Genomic DNA, 16,971 nt, shown 5'->3' with positions numbered 1-16,971 from the left:
GAGTATGGAACCATTACAAGAGGCTTCATTCCAGCCGTAAGCTTTGCAATGGACAGGAGGGTGTCTTCTTGGTTTGCTCCAACCATGACCACGAGTTACTTAATCACTGGACATGGCTTAAGGTCCAAACTGTTTGAAAGAGGATTAGAACCTGACCCCCTACTGCTCGTGCGGTAAGGTTGAATCTTGGAGGCATGTCATCCTCGAATGCGGACTGTATACTTCAGACAGGCAGGAATTACTAAATAGGTTACCAAACCTCACGGAGAATAATTTACCTCTTTTGGTTCAGAGGTGGGACATCTTTGCTTTGCTTCAGGAATTCTGGGCCAAAGTTTTTAAAAGAAGACAGGAGTTAAGAAATCTATTGCAGGATACCAATTAAGGGAAGTGCTCCACATTTGACGACAGAACACTTCGTGTAATGTCATCTTTATAGGATGTTTCTTGTTTACAGTGCGAGATGATCTTTTGCTCCTGGATACCAAAATGCAGGCTTGCATTTGTGGATGGACTCTAAGTGGAGATAATGTTAATCCAAGTGTTAATGTTAATGTTTCTAAGTGTTATTGTTAAGTTAATGTCATTCTAAGTGTATGTATTTGCTATTTACTTGTAAATAATTGTATAATGTTGCTTTTGTTTCAACAAGTATACATTGTTCTTAGTTGGAATTTTTTTTTTTTTTTTTTATATTTTTTTTTTTTTTTCGCTGGCCTCCAAGTTTGGGCAGCCTTGGGGGCAGGATTGCTGGCACCTACTAGTATAGCACTACTTCCGGTAGGTGCAGGATTTGTGCATTACAGCACACACAGAGAATGGTTGGATCCAGGTGTTGGTTAATCCCTGGTGGCGAAATGGCCTGACATAACGCTCTTTTTTCAGGCCTGTTTTGCAGACGTTCTGAGCTTTCACAGGAGTAAAAGGTGGAGATGGGCTTATGTCTAGGAGCAATCTTTCAGAATCGTAGAGGACCCACGTTGCTCTTGTGGGGAGCCAGAAACCTGGACACACATAATGTATGAATGTACCAACTAAGAAGACCCACGCTGCAGACATGACAGCAACCACATACTTCCCAAGACATCTCGAGTCGCACCTACTAGATTCATGCGAAGAGTACGAGGCACTAGCCAAATTCGCGCAGGAGTTGTCCACCCGGCGAAAAACACGAATTGCTGTTCACAGGGAACCACAATAATAAGGAGAAACTTGTGCAAGAGCTGCTTACCCCTCCAGCGCAAAACACAACTTCTGAATATAAGAAACTTCAATAAGGAAGGACCTCGCGGACTCTTAGCACAACAACCTATCTGATAGAGGCGCGGAAATATGAATGACGAGTGTGAGGATACCCGCTCATGCAATGCCTGCACAAAAATGGATATACTAACTGCTAGACAGGTCGGGACTATCCCGGGAATGACGAACTTTCACGGCTTGGACAGTTCAACTACTGGGACTACTCGCAGCTTTGCTGCCGACGCCACAAGGCGATCCTACACCTGTGCTCACTTGCACAGGGCTTTTACTCCAATTCCTGGGCGGGGGAGAGAGGGGATGGCTTTGCTGTTTTTCTCTCCCCCTCGCCCACCCCTCTTTTCCTCCTGGTGGAGCATGGGCATGTCCCACTGACCTTCTCTGTGGCCGTCTTCCCTATTGACCCCATATTTCTGACTTTTCCCCCAGCCTTCAGTCTCATCCCCACTCTGACTAAATATCATAGCGTATGCCCCACACTACCAAAATTTTAATTGTTTAAATCAAGTCACGCATGCCCTTTTGGCCTCTAATAATCTCTTAGCGTCTTACCCTGAAAATCGCCGCGTGTTGCATTACAATTTATTTATTTTTTTATTTTTTTACATAAGTCCTAGCCACTGAAATCTCAGGAAATTAGGTGGCAGGGCCTGCCAGAGTAAATAATTGTAATACTGGTGTACCTGGTCTTCCTCCACGGGGCCAAGTGAGTGTGGGCAACGTTGGGGCTAAATGGCCATAAGAACAACGGTACATAACACAACACTACACATGTACAATACCCACACACTTTTAAATCTCTGGCCTTCCCAGGGAACTGGTACACCCACAATGAAAGCAACGCGGAGATGGGGGAAACCCCTGGTGCCGTTAGACACTAAATACACTTTACACGTTACACACATCTCGAGAAGCCCTGTTCGAGGTGTATTTGATTAACTGGGGTCTGTAGAGTGGCCCTCACTTCAAGGTGCACGCGTTCTCGTACCTTCGTGGCGAAGGGGGAGGGGGTGGGGTTTAGGCTCAAGCAACGTGTGCACGCGAGAATGAACGAAAACGCAAAACGAGTTTTGAATGCATTTCGCGAAATTATAATTTTGAAACATTTTAAACACACGGAGGAACACAACATAAACACGCATGCGCAGCTGGCTCACAAGTGATGAATACGCGCCGAATCCTGTTCAGATGTCGATATTGAAGGGAACTTTCTTTCTCAAGAAACATCTATTTCGTGGGGGAGGAGAAGGTCTGTTGTCGCACTGATGAAAAGGGGACTGGCTGGACCACACCACACCACACCACACCACACGAAACGAAGAAAGAGGAAAAGTGCATACTTACGAAAGGCGGGACGAAACTCTTGACCTTCAGCTCAGTCTCTTGATTCGGCTTCACCTGCGGAGATAAAACGCGCAGATTAGTGGAAATCACGTGCAAGGGTGGGGCGCAAAAGAACTGAAAGCGCATCTAATTAGAGTGCCAAAAAGGGTTCGAACTGTTCGGTGTGGCCCGACTTCGCTTTCATTTATTTTTTATTTATTTAGAAGAAGAACAGTCTTTATTGCAACAACAACAACAACAACAACAACAGTAATAATAATAATAAAAAGATAGAAAATAGAATTTGCGTTGCAACGTACCCACCCGTGACAGACGAGGGGTTCACACGTTCAGGAATCGATGGATTTAAATAATAAATGAAAAGGGCATTTAAAGTAGAGTTCGGGCGCCTCAGTAGCCAGGTGGGAGGAAGCAGCAGTGCGGATTTCGGTCGAAAGCGGAAGCTTCGTTTGAATAAAATGAATACATTTTTGAATCCATTCGAAAACTGCAATTCGGAATTATTATTAAAAATAATTAAATAAACCTTTATTTGTCCTACTAAAATTTAAAATTAGGTGCACATTGGTAAGAGACAAATTCCCTTCACAGCAAAAAATTCCAGGGGATTACCATAAAATGCGAATAAAAGAATGTCTAAAATACACAATACAGAGGTTAAATATACACGAACATCTTCACATCTGGTGAGTATGGGCTCGGCACACCCACGATCCTCAGCTGGATATCATACTGCATTACTCATCACTCCATTTTCTGGCAATTGCAATACAAAAGTTCATCTGAACATCACATCCCCACTGAATCAACTTGTGCGAGATGCACACTTGTTGAAATAAGTACACGCAGTTCTTGACAAAAATGCACACAACTAGTAGGCAACACCACAGTAGCCTCAGCGCCCACCCTGAGGTTTATTTCGAATCTTCTGTGAGGGTCCTTAGTAGGTCAATTCCTATACGTTTAAGGAACTGAATCTGGAGGGTATAAACCCATCTTCAGTCTGTTAGTCTTCATTCTCAAGGATTTGGTGCCTCTCAATGCAGATGGTGGGATGCGCCACTCACAAACCTGCCAGAAGCGTGGTGATGATATCGTGCCTGCCAGTCATCATTTTGATTGTGGTTATTAATCGTTTCCAGGCAATGATGTCTAGTAAACGCTGCAGTTCACCAGCTGTTCAGAGAGCTGCGTGGTCCTTAACTGTTCAGGGAGGTGGTGCTTATGGTTTGCCCAGTTTAGCAGCCAGAATCCACTCGCATATTCTCCCAATGTGGGTAGGGGTGGCTGACACCCACAATTCGGCGCCATACAAAATGGCCGAATACACCGTTGTTCTTAAATATTGTGCGGTTGTTGTAGTCTGTTTCAACTATACTAACTGTTTCACTGCATTGTGAAACAGTGTCAATCGTCCTTTTAATGTACACGTTTATGTGTATATATACGCTTTTATAATTCTAATGTACACCCTTCTAGCCAACCAGTTGTACGGGAAGTGAAATCAATAATTAATAATAATGATAACTAAGGGGCGTGACCCCCTTGCTCGCTGCGCTCGCTTCTTTTGATAAAATAAAATAAAATACTTACAGAAGCTTTCGACTCTGTGTGTGTCTCTTCCTCAGCTATGAATACATAAATAGGTCGCTATATCTATATAATATCGGTGTAGATACAGCACAGACAACTCTTAAAGGAAAAGTACAATCGTGGTGTGAAAGGCATCATTTCATCTGTATTGCGCTCATCCTTCCCAACGAGTTGCCACGTATCGCACTACCTCGAATAAATAACGCTTTAGTAATAGAGAAGACTATTGTCACTTATTCTCGGTGGGCACCATCACACAGACGGACCGTTTCGAAACTAGTTGGCTTTTCATCGGTGGATGCCTTTCGCTCTACTTTAAGAGTTGCGTACGCTGTATCTACACCGATTTCGTTTTTGGTGCGTTCAGTTTATTTAAATAAATAGGTTACATTTGGAAATGAAGAACGGTAGCGCGTGGTCGTGTTAGATAAACATAGCGCGTAACCACGCTTAAGCAGAAGATCCTGTTTTACCACAGTAAACCGAGCTCCACAGCTCCTTTTGTTACGTAATATTGTATTTATTTATTTATTTATTTATTAAATCTGTTTATTGCTCTGCCAAAGAGCCACCCCCTGGACAGCTAGAAGCTAGGGGGGTGATATTACACACAGAGGTTAAGACAGGGACATGTGCCTGGCGGTTACATGGGGCCCATGTATGCTTAACCCGACAGGTACAGAACTTAGTGTTTATTATTTTACATCATTAAAAGAATTAAAGGATATTACTTTCTCAAAATTGCTATAAATTACATAAGCATGAGGGAAATATACAAAATATAAAGAAATGAGGCAGTCCTTCACCGGTTGTTACACGTGGTATCTCTTCAATCTTGAACGTAATAGTGCAGCCAGGCGTCTTTGGAGTAGTAGATTCTAAGTAAGAGAGGACCAGTGATGGCTTCACCTATCTTTAACGGGATGCATTGTGGTGGCATTTTCCTTCTGGTGGCGTCTCATAAGTGTATGTTTGCATATGTGTCCTTTAGCTTCTGACGTCTGTATGAATGCTGCTAGCAGAATCTATCCAGGTCGATGGCTAAATTGTTCATCAGATCTACCGTGTTTCCTGGGAACATGCGTTTCAATCCTTTTAGGTTGTTCAAGCTGATTGTGAGTGGGAGCCTTGGGTCCATTTGATTCCTTCCGGCAATGCGTGGAGTTTTTATTAAATCAGTGATGTCAGGGGCGTCGAGTCGTCTTGTGATTAGTCTGGCAAGTGTAAGAAGGTTTGCTGCCACAATCTGTTGTTTCCATGGGGTGACTTCCAGATTTATGTAGAACTGAGCCCTAGAAATGGTGTATATTTGTTACGTAATCGGCATCGCTCTTCTCCCATTGGCTGAATAAATACGATTAGGAAGAAAATTAGTTTAATTTATAAAAAGATAATAATCGTTTATTTATTTTAAAGCTATTATGCGATTTACTTTTATTTACCAGTAGGGATATTAGTTGCTTACAGAATCCATGGGGCAATTTGAATGAGGGGAACTATAGCGTACAACAAGGTTGCTTGTAACTTCATTTGTGGTATCATGAAAGCAGTCCACAGCTCCTTGAGGACCCTTTACTTTTCATACGAAACTTACGTTCAAGTCCCATATTGACCCAATTGTAAAGAAAATGAGCTACTTACGTTGGGCCACAAAACAGCACCTCTTGCACGTGAAACAGACCACTACAACCGCACGATATTTAAGAACCACGGTGTATTCGGCCATTTTGTATGGCGCCGAATTGTGGGCGTCAGCCACCCCTACCCACATTGGGAGAATATGCGAGTGGATTCTGGCTGCTAAACTGGGCAAACCATAAGCACCACCTCCCTGAACAGTTAAGGACCACGCAGCTCTCTGAACAGCTGGTGAACTGCAGCGTTTACCAGACATCATTGCCTGGAAACGATTAATAACCACAATCAAAATGATGACTGGCAGGCACGATATCATCACCACGCTTCTGGCAGCTTTGTGAGTGGCGCATCCCACCATCTGCATTGAGAGGCACCAAATCCTTGAGAATGAAGACCAACAGACTGAAGATGGGTTTATACCCTCCAGATTCAGTTCCTTAAACGTATAGGAATTGACCTACTAAGGACCCTCACAGAAGATTCGAAATAAACCTCAGGGTGGGTCGCTGAGGCTACTGTGGTGTTGCCTACTAGTTGTGTGCATTTTTGTCAAGAACTGCGTGTACTTATTTCAACAAGTGTGCATCTCGCACAAGTTGATTCAGTGGATGTGATGATCAGATGAACTTTTGTATTGCAATTGCCAGAAAATGGAGTGATGAGTAATGCAGTATGATATCCAGCTGAGGATCGTGGGTGTGCCGAGCCCATACTCACCAGATGTGAAGATGTTCGTGTATATTTAACCTCTGTATTGTGTATTTTAGACATTCTTTTATTCGCATTTTATGGTAATCCCCTGGAATTTTCTGCCGTGAAGGGAATTTGTCTCTTACCAATGTGCACCTACATTTTAATTTGGTAGGAGAAATAAAGATTTATTTAAGTATATACATAGATTTTAACAACCGGAATATTAATTAAACTTGAATTCCATTAAGATCTGTTAAAAAGACAGCCAAAGTGTTAAGTAGACGAGTTCCCGAATGTGCGCGTCCATAGATGGCATGCGATGGATTGGCAGATGGAGTGACACGATCGTGTCAGGATTCATTTTTTTTTATTATTATTATTATTAGTTTATTTCTCTTAGGAGAACACCCGATTACAGCCACAGGCTAGAGAGTGAACATACATATACAACTATGTTACAAAACATACATCTATGTTACAGTTATGAAATACACAATATCTGATCTATAATTATCTGGAATATAAAATATTTGAGTTATTAATTAGTCGCAAACGCTTTTACTGCCGTAAACTGGGAAGAACATAATACCATGACAATTGAAGCATACCTTCTGCTTAAACACACACACAAGGGGGAGTTTCACCATATTTACATAAACACAAATATTTACAGCCAAACAACGGACAGCATTTGAAACAACAGGAATGACCGCGATACAGCAAAATAAAAAATTTGAAAGTTCAATTTTCCAGCAGTCGTCTTCTTCTGTGGGGATTAGAGTTGGGTGGGGTGGGTAGGACAATCCTGACACCTATTTCTTGATGAGGTCGGGTTTCCTAAAGCCCAGTGGCATGTGCCTGGCCGAACAAGGTGCTGAAACTGTATCCTTACATCTGTATTTGCAAGTAAGAGTTTCTGAGAACTTCCTTTCTGTAGGATTTGCAATTGCAGGGCTTTTCACGATTGATGTTGAGGTTGTTGAATAGCTGGATGATGTTTGCTGGAAAGAATCTTCCGAGGCTATCCAACTGCGTAAATGCCGCTTTCAGTTGTGGTTCCTTATCTGCAACTCGTCTTGATTTTTCGCCGGGTATTTTTATCCACTCTCGGGCTTTCGGTGCGTCCAGTCGTCCTGTTAAAAGCTGAGCGAGGGTCATTATGTTTCTTGACGTGATTATTTGTCTCCAGGGTGTGACCTCTAAATTGGAGTGTAGTATAGCTCTTGAGATGGTAAAAGGCTTAGCTGAAATTCTGTTCAGCCATCTCAAGAGCCAGTATTCGAGTACTAGAAAGGCTTTGATACTGCTTTCGGGAGCTGAAGACCAGATTTGTGCCGCGTATAGGGGAATAGGAGTAACACATCTGTTGATGTATTGCTTCATCAGACCGGGGTCTCTAATACCGGTGAGCTGACTGCCTGGCTGCCCAAAACGCCGCGTATGTTTTGTTACAGGTGTATGCGAAGTGCGGGCCTTCGTCCCACATGAGTCCCAAATCAACGTGTGACAGCGCCTTTTGGACGAGGATGCCGTTCACAAATATTTCCATTTTGTTTGGCTTTATTTTATTTGTGAAAGTCATTTGTTCCGTCTTTTTTTCGTTCAACTGCAGTCCGATACAATCTAGATATTCTTGAAGTTCTTTTATTTTAGTACTAACCAGTTGGGTGTGGTAGTCAGCTGATTTCTGATCTCCTGAGGTAATAAAAAAATTTATATCATCGGCGTATGTGATGAAGTGCTTCTTGTTCTGGGCTAAGAAGGGTTCGAGGGCTATGACAAAAAGTGTGTGGCAGACAAGACTCCGCCTTGCGGGACACCTTTATCAACCTCATACGTTGCGCACATGTTTTCCTTTGTCACCGCAATTTCTCTGCATCGAAGAGTGGCAAAGACTCCGATGCAAGTCTTCCAGGATACTCTTCCTGTATTTCTTGTCATTCGATAGTTTGTTGGGGTGAATGTGCAGCTGGTTGAAATGTTCAGTAATATTTCCTGGGAACGCATCTCGAAGGCGGACAAAGTTGGTAAGAGTCGACCTATAAAGCCGAGTCGGTCTCTACTTGATGCCGAGATGATTTCTTGCACGGTTAGGGGGGGGGGGAATGTATACTATTAGTCAGAAGGGTGGTGGAGTTCTTTTGTAGAATTTAGACTTCCCACGCTGTCACATTCATGTTTGCATGTAGATCGAGAGATGGTGAATGGGTTACCCTGGATCCTGTTCAGCCACCTCAAAACTGAATATTCAATTGCCAGGAATTTATTTGAAATACTTAATGGGGCTGTGGACAATAGCTGAGATGCGCATAAACCAGAGGCGTGAGACAACGTTTAATGCATCGACATGCGTACAATTCTATGTACACAATTGTTCGTACAATAAATATTCTTCTTTAAGAAAATATAGGTCGAGAACACATTAAAACGGGACTACGATAAATACTCACGCTTCGTTAAGAGAAGAGTCTTTGAGGAAAACGACACGAAGCTCGTATTCAGTTATTTCGAGACAAAAAATCGAAACGCTGTTGTAAATAAACACGCTGCATATCGCCAGAGATCTCTCATGTACGCCTGAGGCAGCTTTGAAGAAATAACAAATGAGATGATTCACTCGACGACTCACCCGAAGTTAACGAAATTGTTGCCCTCAATTACATCGAGAGGATTTGAAATGAAGCGAGCAGAATTGTTCGGCTCAATTCACAGTTTGAAAAAGGACCTCACACGTGGTCCAGATAGCATGTCTACCGTTTTATGGCAGAAATGGGGAGGTACGCTGGACAAACCCCTTCTCTTAACTAAATAAATTTATTGTTTGAGAGCGCAATCTATCCCACTCAACTTAAAAAGGCTTTTGTGACCCCCGTTTAAAAAAAAAAGGCCACCCAATCCTCACGCAACAAGTACAGTCCACTTTGTCAATTGAGTACACTCTCAAAGGTAATTGAATCCATCGTAAGGAAGCGGCCATTTAATTTTATATCGACCAAAGAACACGCGCAGTTAACAGACATAAGACACAGCACGCAGAGTATTTAATTATTCTTCATTCTTGGGCTCGCTGCTATTCCTGATCTACGCGAAAGACCTCCCAAGCACTCTCGAAGAAGACCAAAATTAAGATCAACATATTTGCGGGCGAAATAAAAATGTTTGCAATACCCACGACGTACCATTCTTAACGGAGCTCCGCAACTCTTCATTTGAGCGTTGGAGTAATCCAGGGGCTCAGTGAGAGCAAAACGTGGTCGTCAATTAAAATAAGTGAGCTCACGAGGTTTGCCAATGAACACAAAGAAAACAAAACAACTTTTCTTATTGCATCAACAACGAGGCGATCTGAAAAGTAATCTCTTTGAAATGTGCGGGTGTTTCCATCGAAGAATCATTTCTTTCGACGTCTCAAACGTTGCGAGGGAGGGCAAAAAACTGGAATTTCTTAAAAGAATCAACCTCGATTTCAATCGATTCGCGCTATGTTTACGAAATTAATGTTAGGCCGGCCCTAGAATTTGCCTCACAGGTCTGGACCCCACGTGCAGCTTAACGAGAAATTGAAAATATCCAGAAAAAGAGCGTCTGTTTCAAAAGGGGATTACTTTAATAGAAGGAGAAAGCTTTAAGCAACCATCCATTGCTTAAACCATCCCATACAAGAACTAATTATGGATACCGCAACTATTACGAGAGGGACCGCGAGGTCAATTCACAAAGCAAACTTGGGGATATTTTTGACACTTTTAAGAGGCAACTGAAAACTCCAACCGTACCTTGCCTACAGGAAACATTCTTGTCACCCCAAGTTTCGCCGAAATTCTCAAATTATATGAAAAAGAGATAAGACGAGATAGGAGCCCAGAGTCTGCTGTTCGTGGAGGAGTAGCCCTTCTTGTATTACCCGAACCTTTTTCTTCATTTTAGTGTTAGCATTAGTAGAGAGGCACGACGCAAGAAAGCGAGCTTATACACCATTAACAAAAAAAAAAAAAAAAACCCTTCTCATTTCATCCATCCACTTGTCCACCTCAGCCTTAAACGTATTCAGGCTATGAAATACCATGAAAAGGGATGGAAGTCTGTTCCCCGAACCAACCACCCGCTGGCTAAAGGCAAATTTCCGCACGTCTATCCTACATCTGTCTTTCCTCAATTTGAATTTATGCCCTCTCAGGTGATTTTTCTGAGCTAGAGGAAGAATCCCATCAGCATTGAGCATGCTCAAACCATTCAAGGCTTTATACACCTCTATCAGATCACCTCGCTGGTGCCTAGTCTCCAGACACTGTAAGCAGGACTTAAGGCTTTCTTGGTAATGAAAGGTGGGATAAAAGACTGTGCCATTCAGTTACTGTCTCGATTGGACTTAGTAGAAGGAAAAGAGTGCGGGAAAGTGATAGAAGGAGAGGAAGAAGAAGAAATGCCGTCGAAAGAGGAAAGGGACAGTTACTCCTCGTTCTGACGCCACTGTAACCTCCTCGAATAGGTAAGAAGAAGAGTAGAGAAGGCTGTTACCTGTTCTCGGAAACTCGGTGAATATCAGGCTCCCCGCGGTGACCGTTTCCAAATTAGTTGGATCAACATCGGTGGGCGGGCAGGGTCCCCGCTGTTTCCCTTTTTTGGGTAATTTTTCCGTTTTTCGTCATGAAATCCTATTCGAGGTGTCTGCTTTGGAGCCGTGTAATTTTATTTTTGTTGCTGCCCCACCGAGGCACGTTTGTTTGCCGTTTAAATAAATAAAACGACGTGTTGGCGGTCACCGTTGATCGCGTGCGTGCGATGGATCACCGGTGAATGCGCTATTGACGTCACCTGGAAACGACAAAAAGAAAAAAAAAACATCCTCTTTCTGGATGTTTTTTTTTTTGTGGTTTTCGTTCTTCCGATTTCGACGAAACGAAGTCTCCCTCCCCCTCGGCAAACTCCTTTTCCCTGTTCTGAGCACCCCGAGGCTTCGAAGCAACAACGACGCAATCGGTGATTTGCGCACGCTCAGCAACGTCTCGCGGTGAGAATTGAACGAGCGGAGCGGCTGGACCTAAGCCGTCGCCACCCTAAGAAGAAAGCCTCGTCACTGCGCGTCTGACGTCATCATAAGTGGGCCCCCGAGAAGGAAAGACGGAATAAGAAGTACGCGACGACGCGCAGAATTGAGAAAAGCGAAAGCGAGTTCGATGCGAATCTACTTTATTTTGTGCGCATGAGCGAAAGATAATTTATGCCGCGAGGGACAATCGAGAAATAAATAATTAAAAAATTTGTTTTTTCAATCGTAACATTGCGAAAAAATGAAAAGAACGCCTTTTATTACTGTTTAACTATTTTATTACATTTTGAATGTTTTACGCGTAATTTGTGGCCCCACTAATGTATACATTTATTCTTTAAATCTAACAATTTGATTTCTATAGTTGAATAGAAATTATTTTACTTTTAGCTCATTTTCAAAGTTTGAAGTTTACGTTAATGACTCGCTTTTGATACGTCCTTTTTCTTTTTACAATAATTTTCATAATTAATTAGAAAATTTCAAATTATTTCTCGGAAACACTTTTTGCGTTGATTGAAATACGAAATTATCACTTAACATTAAAACCAACATTAAAACCTCCAATGATTTCTTTCAATACGGAATGTAATTCTTTTCGGGTAATTATTTTCACTGATAAGACCCAAATGAGATGTTTGTACTTTGACGACAAGCTTCGAACCATAAATACGTAACTCGTGAAAAGAATTTCCCGCCCCTTCGTAATCGATATTCGGTTTCGGATGAACTTCATCGATCATTCAACTAATTTTGCGTAATTTAGGAAAGCCAATTTGCGTCCGTGAGGAAATGATCCTCTCGGGGGTCAGTTTTAGAACTTTTGGGTTTAGAGAAGAGCGGGGCCTACGAAGAGTGTTTGGATGAGGGAGAAGTGGAAACGCGGAATGCCGTAGAAATTTGTGGAGATGTCGAAAACAGCGAAGACGAAAACATTGATATTTCGGGGGAATACGTGGACGCATTCTTTCCACATTCTGCAAATGTTCGCTTATGAATTTCAGAACTGACCCCACTCAAACTCAGAAAAGTACATTTAAAAGAAAAGATTAAGATTGCCGCTGTTGGCAATTTCTCTTCTAAGATGTCAGTAATCCGATTGAAAGCATTCACCTTTAGAATTCTGTTCGCGCAGACCCAGGCCCCCAGGTTATCACTTCGGATAAAAATGAGGGAGGAAAAATGAGCGTGTTAGAAATTTCGAAAAAACGGAGAAAGAAAATGTTTCAAATATCCGTCGATATCTCGGGAGAGATTTGACAAATCACGTTTCATCGATTGTGGGGGACATAAAATGCGCCACCCCTTTTTTCCGGCTTCTCCGGTTCGTTCGGGAGAGTCGTCTCTCTAAAGGAATCTTATCGAAACGTAGAAATAGCGCCACGATTTTTTGCGACCCTGCCTCTAAGAGTGGCGTCTTGCGAAAGGTCCTTCGAAGCGAGAAAGATTCGGTCAAAACAATTCACCTCATTTGCATATTTCATATTTGTAAACATCTCATTTCTTTGCAATTTACACACAATTAAATTGACCGTACACATACACGAATATTTGAGATTTGCCTTTTCTTCGATGCTCTTCTTTTAAAAAAATAAATTCTCGTATTAAATGATTTCATCAATAAATATGCGCAAATCGTACACTCTTTTGTTGCATTTTTATACATTCGTAAACATTGCACGGGCGTAATAATTAGGGTTAAGAAATGGAGAGGGTGGGGATTTCCCTCTGATCGCCGAGTTCCAGGAGCGCAAACTGAAACAATTTTTTATCACAGTTGGGGGGCCCAGGAAGACACGTTGCCCCCTGGCGTCCACAACCCTAGCTACACTACTGAAAGGTCGACTACCCGCAAATAATGGGGGCGTTCCTATAACACTTTTACCCCAGGCTCAGGATTTCCTAGTTCCGGCTCTGGTTCGGGGGAGAAGGGGGAGTGAATCTGCGCGAACATCAACGGAGTATCAACACAAGGTCGATGTGCGAATGCGAAGTGAAAACCTGTTGAAACGTCAGCCGAAACAGCGCACATTCCAGAGAAGACACCGAGGGGAATTCCACGCGCGCGGATCGAGGAAAGAAACGCCATTGAGGCCAACGGACACGAATCCCAAGAACGCAAAATTACGGGGAAGAACCCCACCCCACGTACCTTCGGAACGCGTGTGAGGGGAAGGCTTCCGCTGAACGATACGGATAACGAAAGGGGATCGAAACAACACCCCACCCCACCCCTAATAAAGCGCTTACCTCAGTTAGTTGCAGTCCCTTGTGGGTGGCAGCGTCCGTCCAACAATGCGATTGCAGTCCGAGCATTTATTTATCGGTTGCTACGCACACAAACCGCTACCCCCCGCCCCTTCCCCCCTCGGTCAATACCAACACGTGTGCGCCGCTGCGCTGCCTGGGCGACGTGTTGCACGTGATCGAAGAGCGTCAGCGATAGACCTATCGATCGATCGCAGCAACCGGTGTGCGTGCGTGCGGCAAAACAACATCCGCTCCTTTTCCACCCGAGGTCACGCCACCAATGCAGGGCCGGCGGTGGCGCTCAAAGACACCGGAGAATCCCTAAATGCTTAAGCTACATGAACTGGGGGGGGCAGGTGTTGTCTCGGGGGAAATGATTTAAAATCAACCGCGGTCGTTCCAATTATATTTTAGGTCCTAGCCACTAAAATCCCAGGAAAGGAAGTGGCAGGACCTGCCAGAATACAGTTGACTCAATGGTAACACCCGGCTAGCCTCCACGTGGCGAGGTATGGGCAACGTCTGGTCCCATTAGGGGCCTGGCGGCCAATAAGCCGGATAAACAATGGGGCACAACATATAACACTACTCATGACCCACACACTTCTAAATCTCTGGCTTTGACAGGGTACTGTCACCGATACATAGAACATTCGCGGAGATGGGAGAAATCCCAGGAGCCGCTAGACCCTCAATATACCTCATACCTCATACCTCGGTTACACACAGCCATAACCGAGTGGTCAGGTAAAAGTACACAGTTACGCATGCCGCGTATTTGAATCCACTGCAAAACGCGCTCGGAGGAACACGCGAACAGCCCCTGACGCACGTGTTGAGAAGCGTTCGGAATGTGCAGTCGTCGTTCAATCGCTCTTTTCAGATCGAAATTGCGCAAATTTGGCGAAGTGCGAAAAGGCCGTTGAACGGTGTCAGCGTTCAGGGTGGTAGGTCATAGTCCTTTTGTCTTCGCAATGCAGTCCCACGAGGTTCCTCTCTTGCTCCCCTCCTCTTCGGCATCTTTATGGACGGCGCAAATGACAAACACGAAGTTCGCATCTTTTGATCCGCGTTGGGGCCTTTCAATTTTCGAGTTTGCGGAAAATGTCAGCCGCCGAATTGCGTTCAAAAAGAAAAGAAATTCCTTCGCTTTGTGGACTACGACTGCGCATGAAAATGCTCTCTCTCTCTCTCTCTCTCATTTGAGAAGAAATAAAGACAACTTTGCCTTCGACTGCTGCTTTCACTGCACACAGGGGTCAGAGGAGTTCGGGACCCGAAGGAACACGAGAACTTCGCCATAATCAGCAGTCACGTGGACTTGAACTAAGGTGCTGAAACGCGCGTACAAATGCGCAGTCAGCCGACAGTATTCGGGGAATTTCACTCAGAGGTGGCGCGCAAACTTATTTCGCTGACGAACCCCTTATTAAACATTAATAAGGTCGCGACCCCTCGACGCACACCCCGAGGGAGGACGAGCGCATTTTCAGAGAAGAAAAATGGCATTTTATGAATTACGTTGAAGAGAATTTTATTTGAGTATTGAGAAAGGAATAAAGAAATTGTTTCCACCTTAATTTAATATCGAAATAATGTTTTAATCGAAAAGAGAGAAAAAAGAACGAATCAAATTCTTACTCTTCGGTTAACATTACAAATCAATAAAAAATGAACAAAACGAAGCAATCGATAAGAAGGATGAGCCCGAATAACTAACCGATAATATTTGGTCCACATTTGGCGCAGCATTATTAGAGGCAAAGTAGCTTAGGCGCCATCAAACCCACTCCCCAAATCAACATTTGGCCCAATGTTTGAAATTGCTAATTTCAAACATCATCTTCTGGACCAAGTGGGGAACGGTCTTTTGTGTTTATGGCCGTTCCTTTTTAGAAGCCACCCTCGCATAAATTTGTAGACTGAAAGGTAGCCATCTTTGTATCTCCATTTTTGATAATTCTGGATACTCCTCTCGAAAAGAAAATAGAAAGATGTCTCGCCAGTTGTAGTGTTGAAAGGAGCGCTTGTTGCTTCGTCACACGACAGGTCAATATTTTAAGATCTTCCTTTCGCTCGATGGTAACTTCGGAGACACGAATAAATATCAAAAGCGAGGGGATCGATCACGAATCCAATACAACTTTTTTTTTCCGGAGAAACACGAAATCATTTGGAAAATTCTTAATCGGGGTTGTCAGGTGGGTGGCAACGACGTCCCTAAATTGCGGAATGTGAACAACAAAATCAGAAACTCGTGGGAACATTTCGCTATTATTGCGCTCAAATTCACTTTTCCAAAGATTAAATTTACTTTTGAAAATTTCTATTTTGTCACCGAGTGTTAATCTATTTGTTCTCTGTCTTCGAAAGCTTAAATTGAAATCATTTCAGTTTTTCAAATGCATCGGCCAAAAGGGAATTAAGTTTTCCACGCCATTTTTCATTTGTAAACGATTGAGCGAAATTATTAATATCTTTATTGCAGGCAGTGATTGGTTCCACGATTGTCTGATGCAATAACACCACAACAGCGACAATGCTAGGGGTTTAACATTAAATAACTTATACAAGAAGAATTAATTAAAACATAAAACGTATAATGACATATTTTACATTTAAAATTGATATTAACGTGGGAAATGAAAAGAAGATGGCAGCCACTCGGTTGAAGACGAAAGCTGGTCCCTGATGATGCGTCTTCTGTACGATTTGTCCTCTATGAACTTTTTGTAGTCCACATCTATCTCCTGGACATTGTGGAGCATCTCCATGGACAGGAATCTTTCCCCTATTCTTAGCCTCCACGCCACAGACTGCAGACAGGGCAGGGCTCTTAAGGGTTTTGGGGGGGGGGGGGGATCCTCCAATTGCACATCTGCCAAAAATTTGGCGTATTCACTTCACCCGCTATCATTTTAATTGACACAAGCAAGCGGAGGGCGAATATCCGTTTGTAGACTTTTCTGTAATTTAGAAGTTGGGTGATATCTGAAGTAGGCATGAGTGGTGGCAGTTTATGCTTGAAGAGGACCCACCGAAGAAGCCATTACTCATCAGATGCAATGGTCTTTAGCGTGGTTTTCGTTGCCAACGCCCAGATTTCTGACCCGTAGGTGATGGCTGGCTGCAGAAACCGGTAT

The 16,971-nt window shown here is 43.2% G+C and overlaps 1 protein-coding gene across 1 annotated transcript in view; it reads right to left on the bottom strand.

Annotated features, from left to right (window-relative positions):
* The window catches only part of LOC150077636 (uncharacterized), a 179,192-nt gene that overhangs the window by 109,850 nt on the left and 52,371 nt on the right, over window positions 1–16,971 (bottom strand). Inside the window, exon 4 of the mRNA XM_090385179.1 lies at window positions 2,605–2,658. Coding sequence (XP_090241305.1) covers window positions 2,605–2,658 — 54 coding nt within the window. The remainder of the gene's footprint in view (window positions 1–2,604; window positions 2,659–16,971) is intronic.

The sequence above is a fragment of the Mastigoproctus giganteus genome, chromosome 11, assembly GCF_048544385.1.
Source record: "Mastigoproctus giganteus isolate SK-2022 chromosome 11, ASM4854438v1, whole genome shotgun sequence".
Lineage (NCBI taxonomy): Eukaryota > Metazoa > Arthropoda > Arachnida > Uropygi > Thelyphonidae > Mastigoproctus > Mastigoproctus giganteus.
Note: the sequence above shows the minus strand (reverse complement) of the source record. Positions and strands in the feature narration are given on the sequence as shown.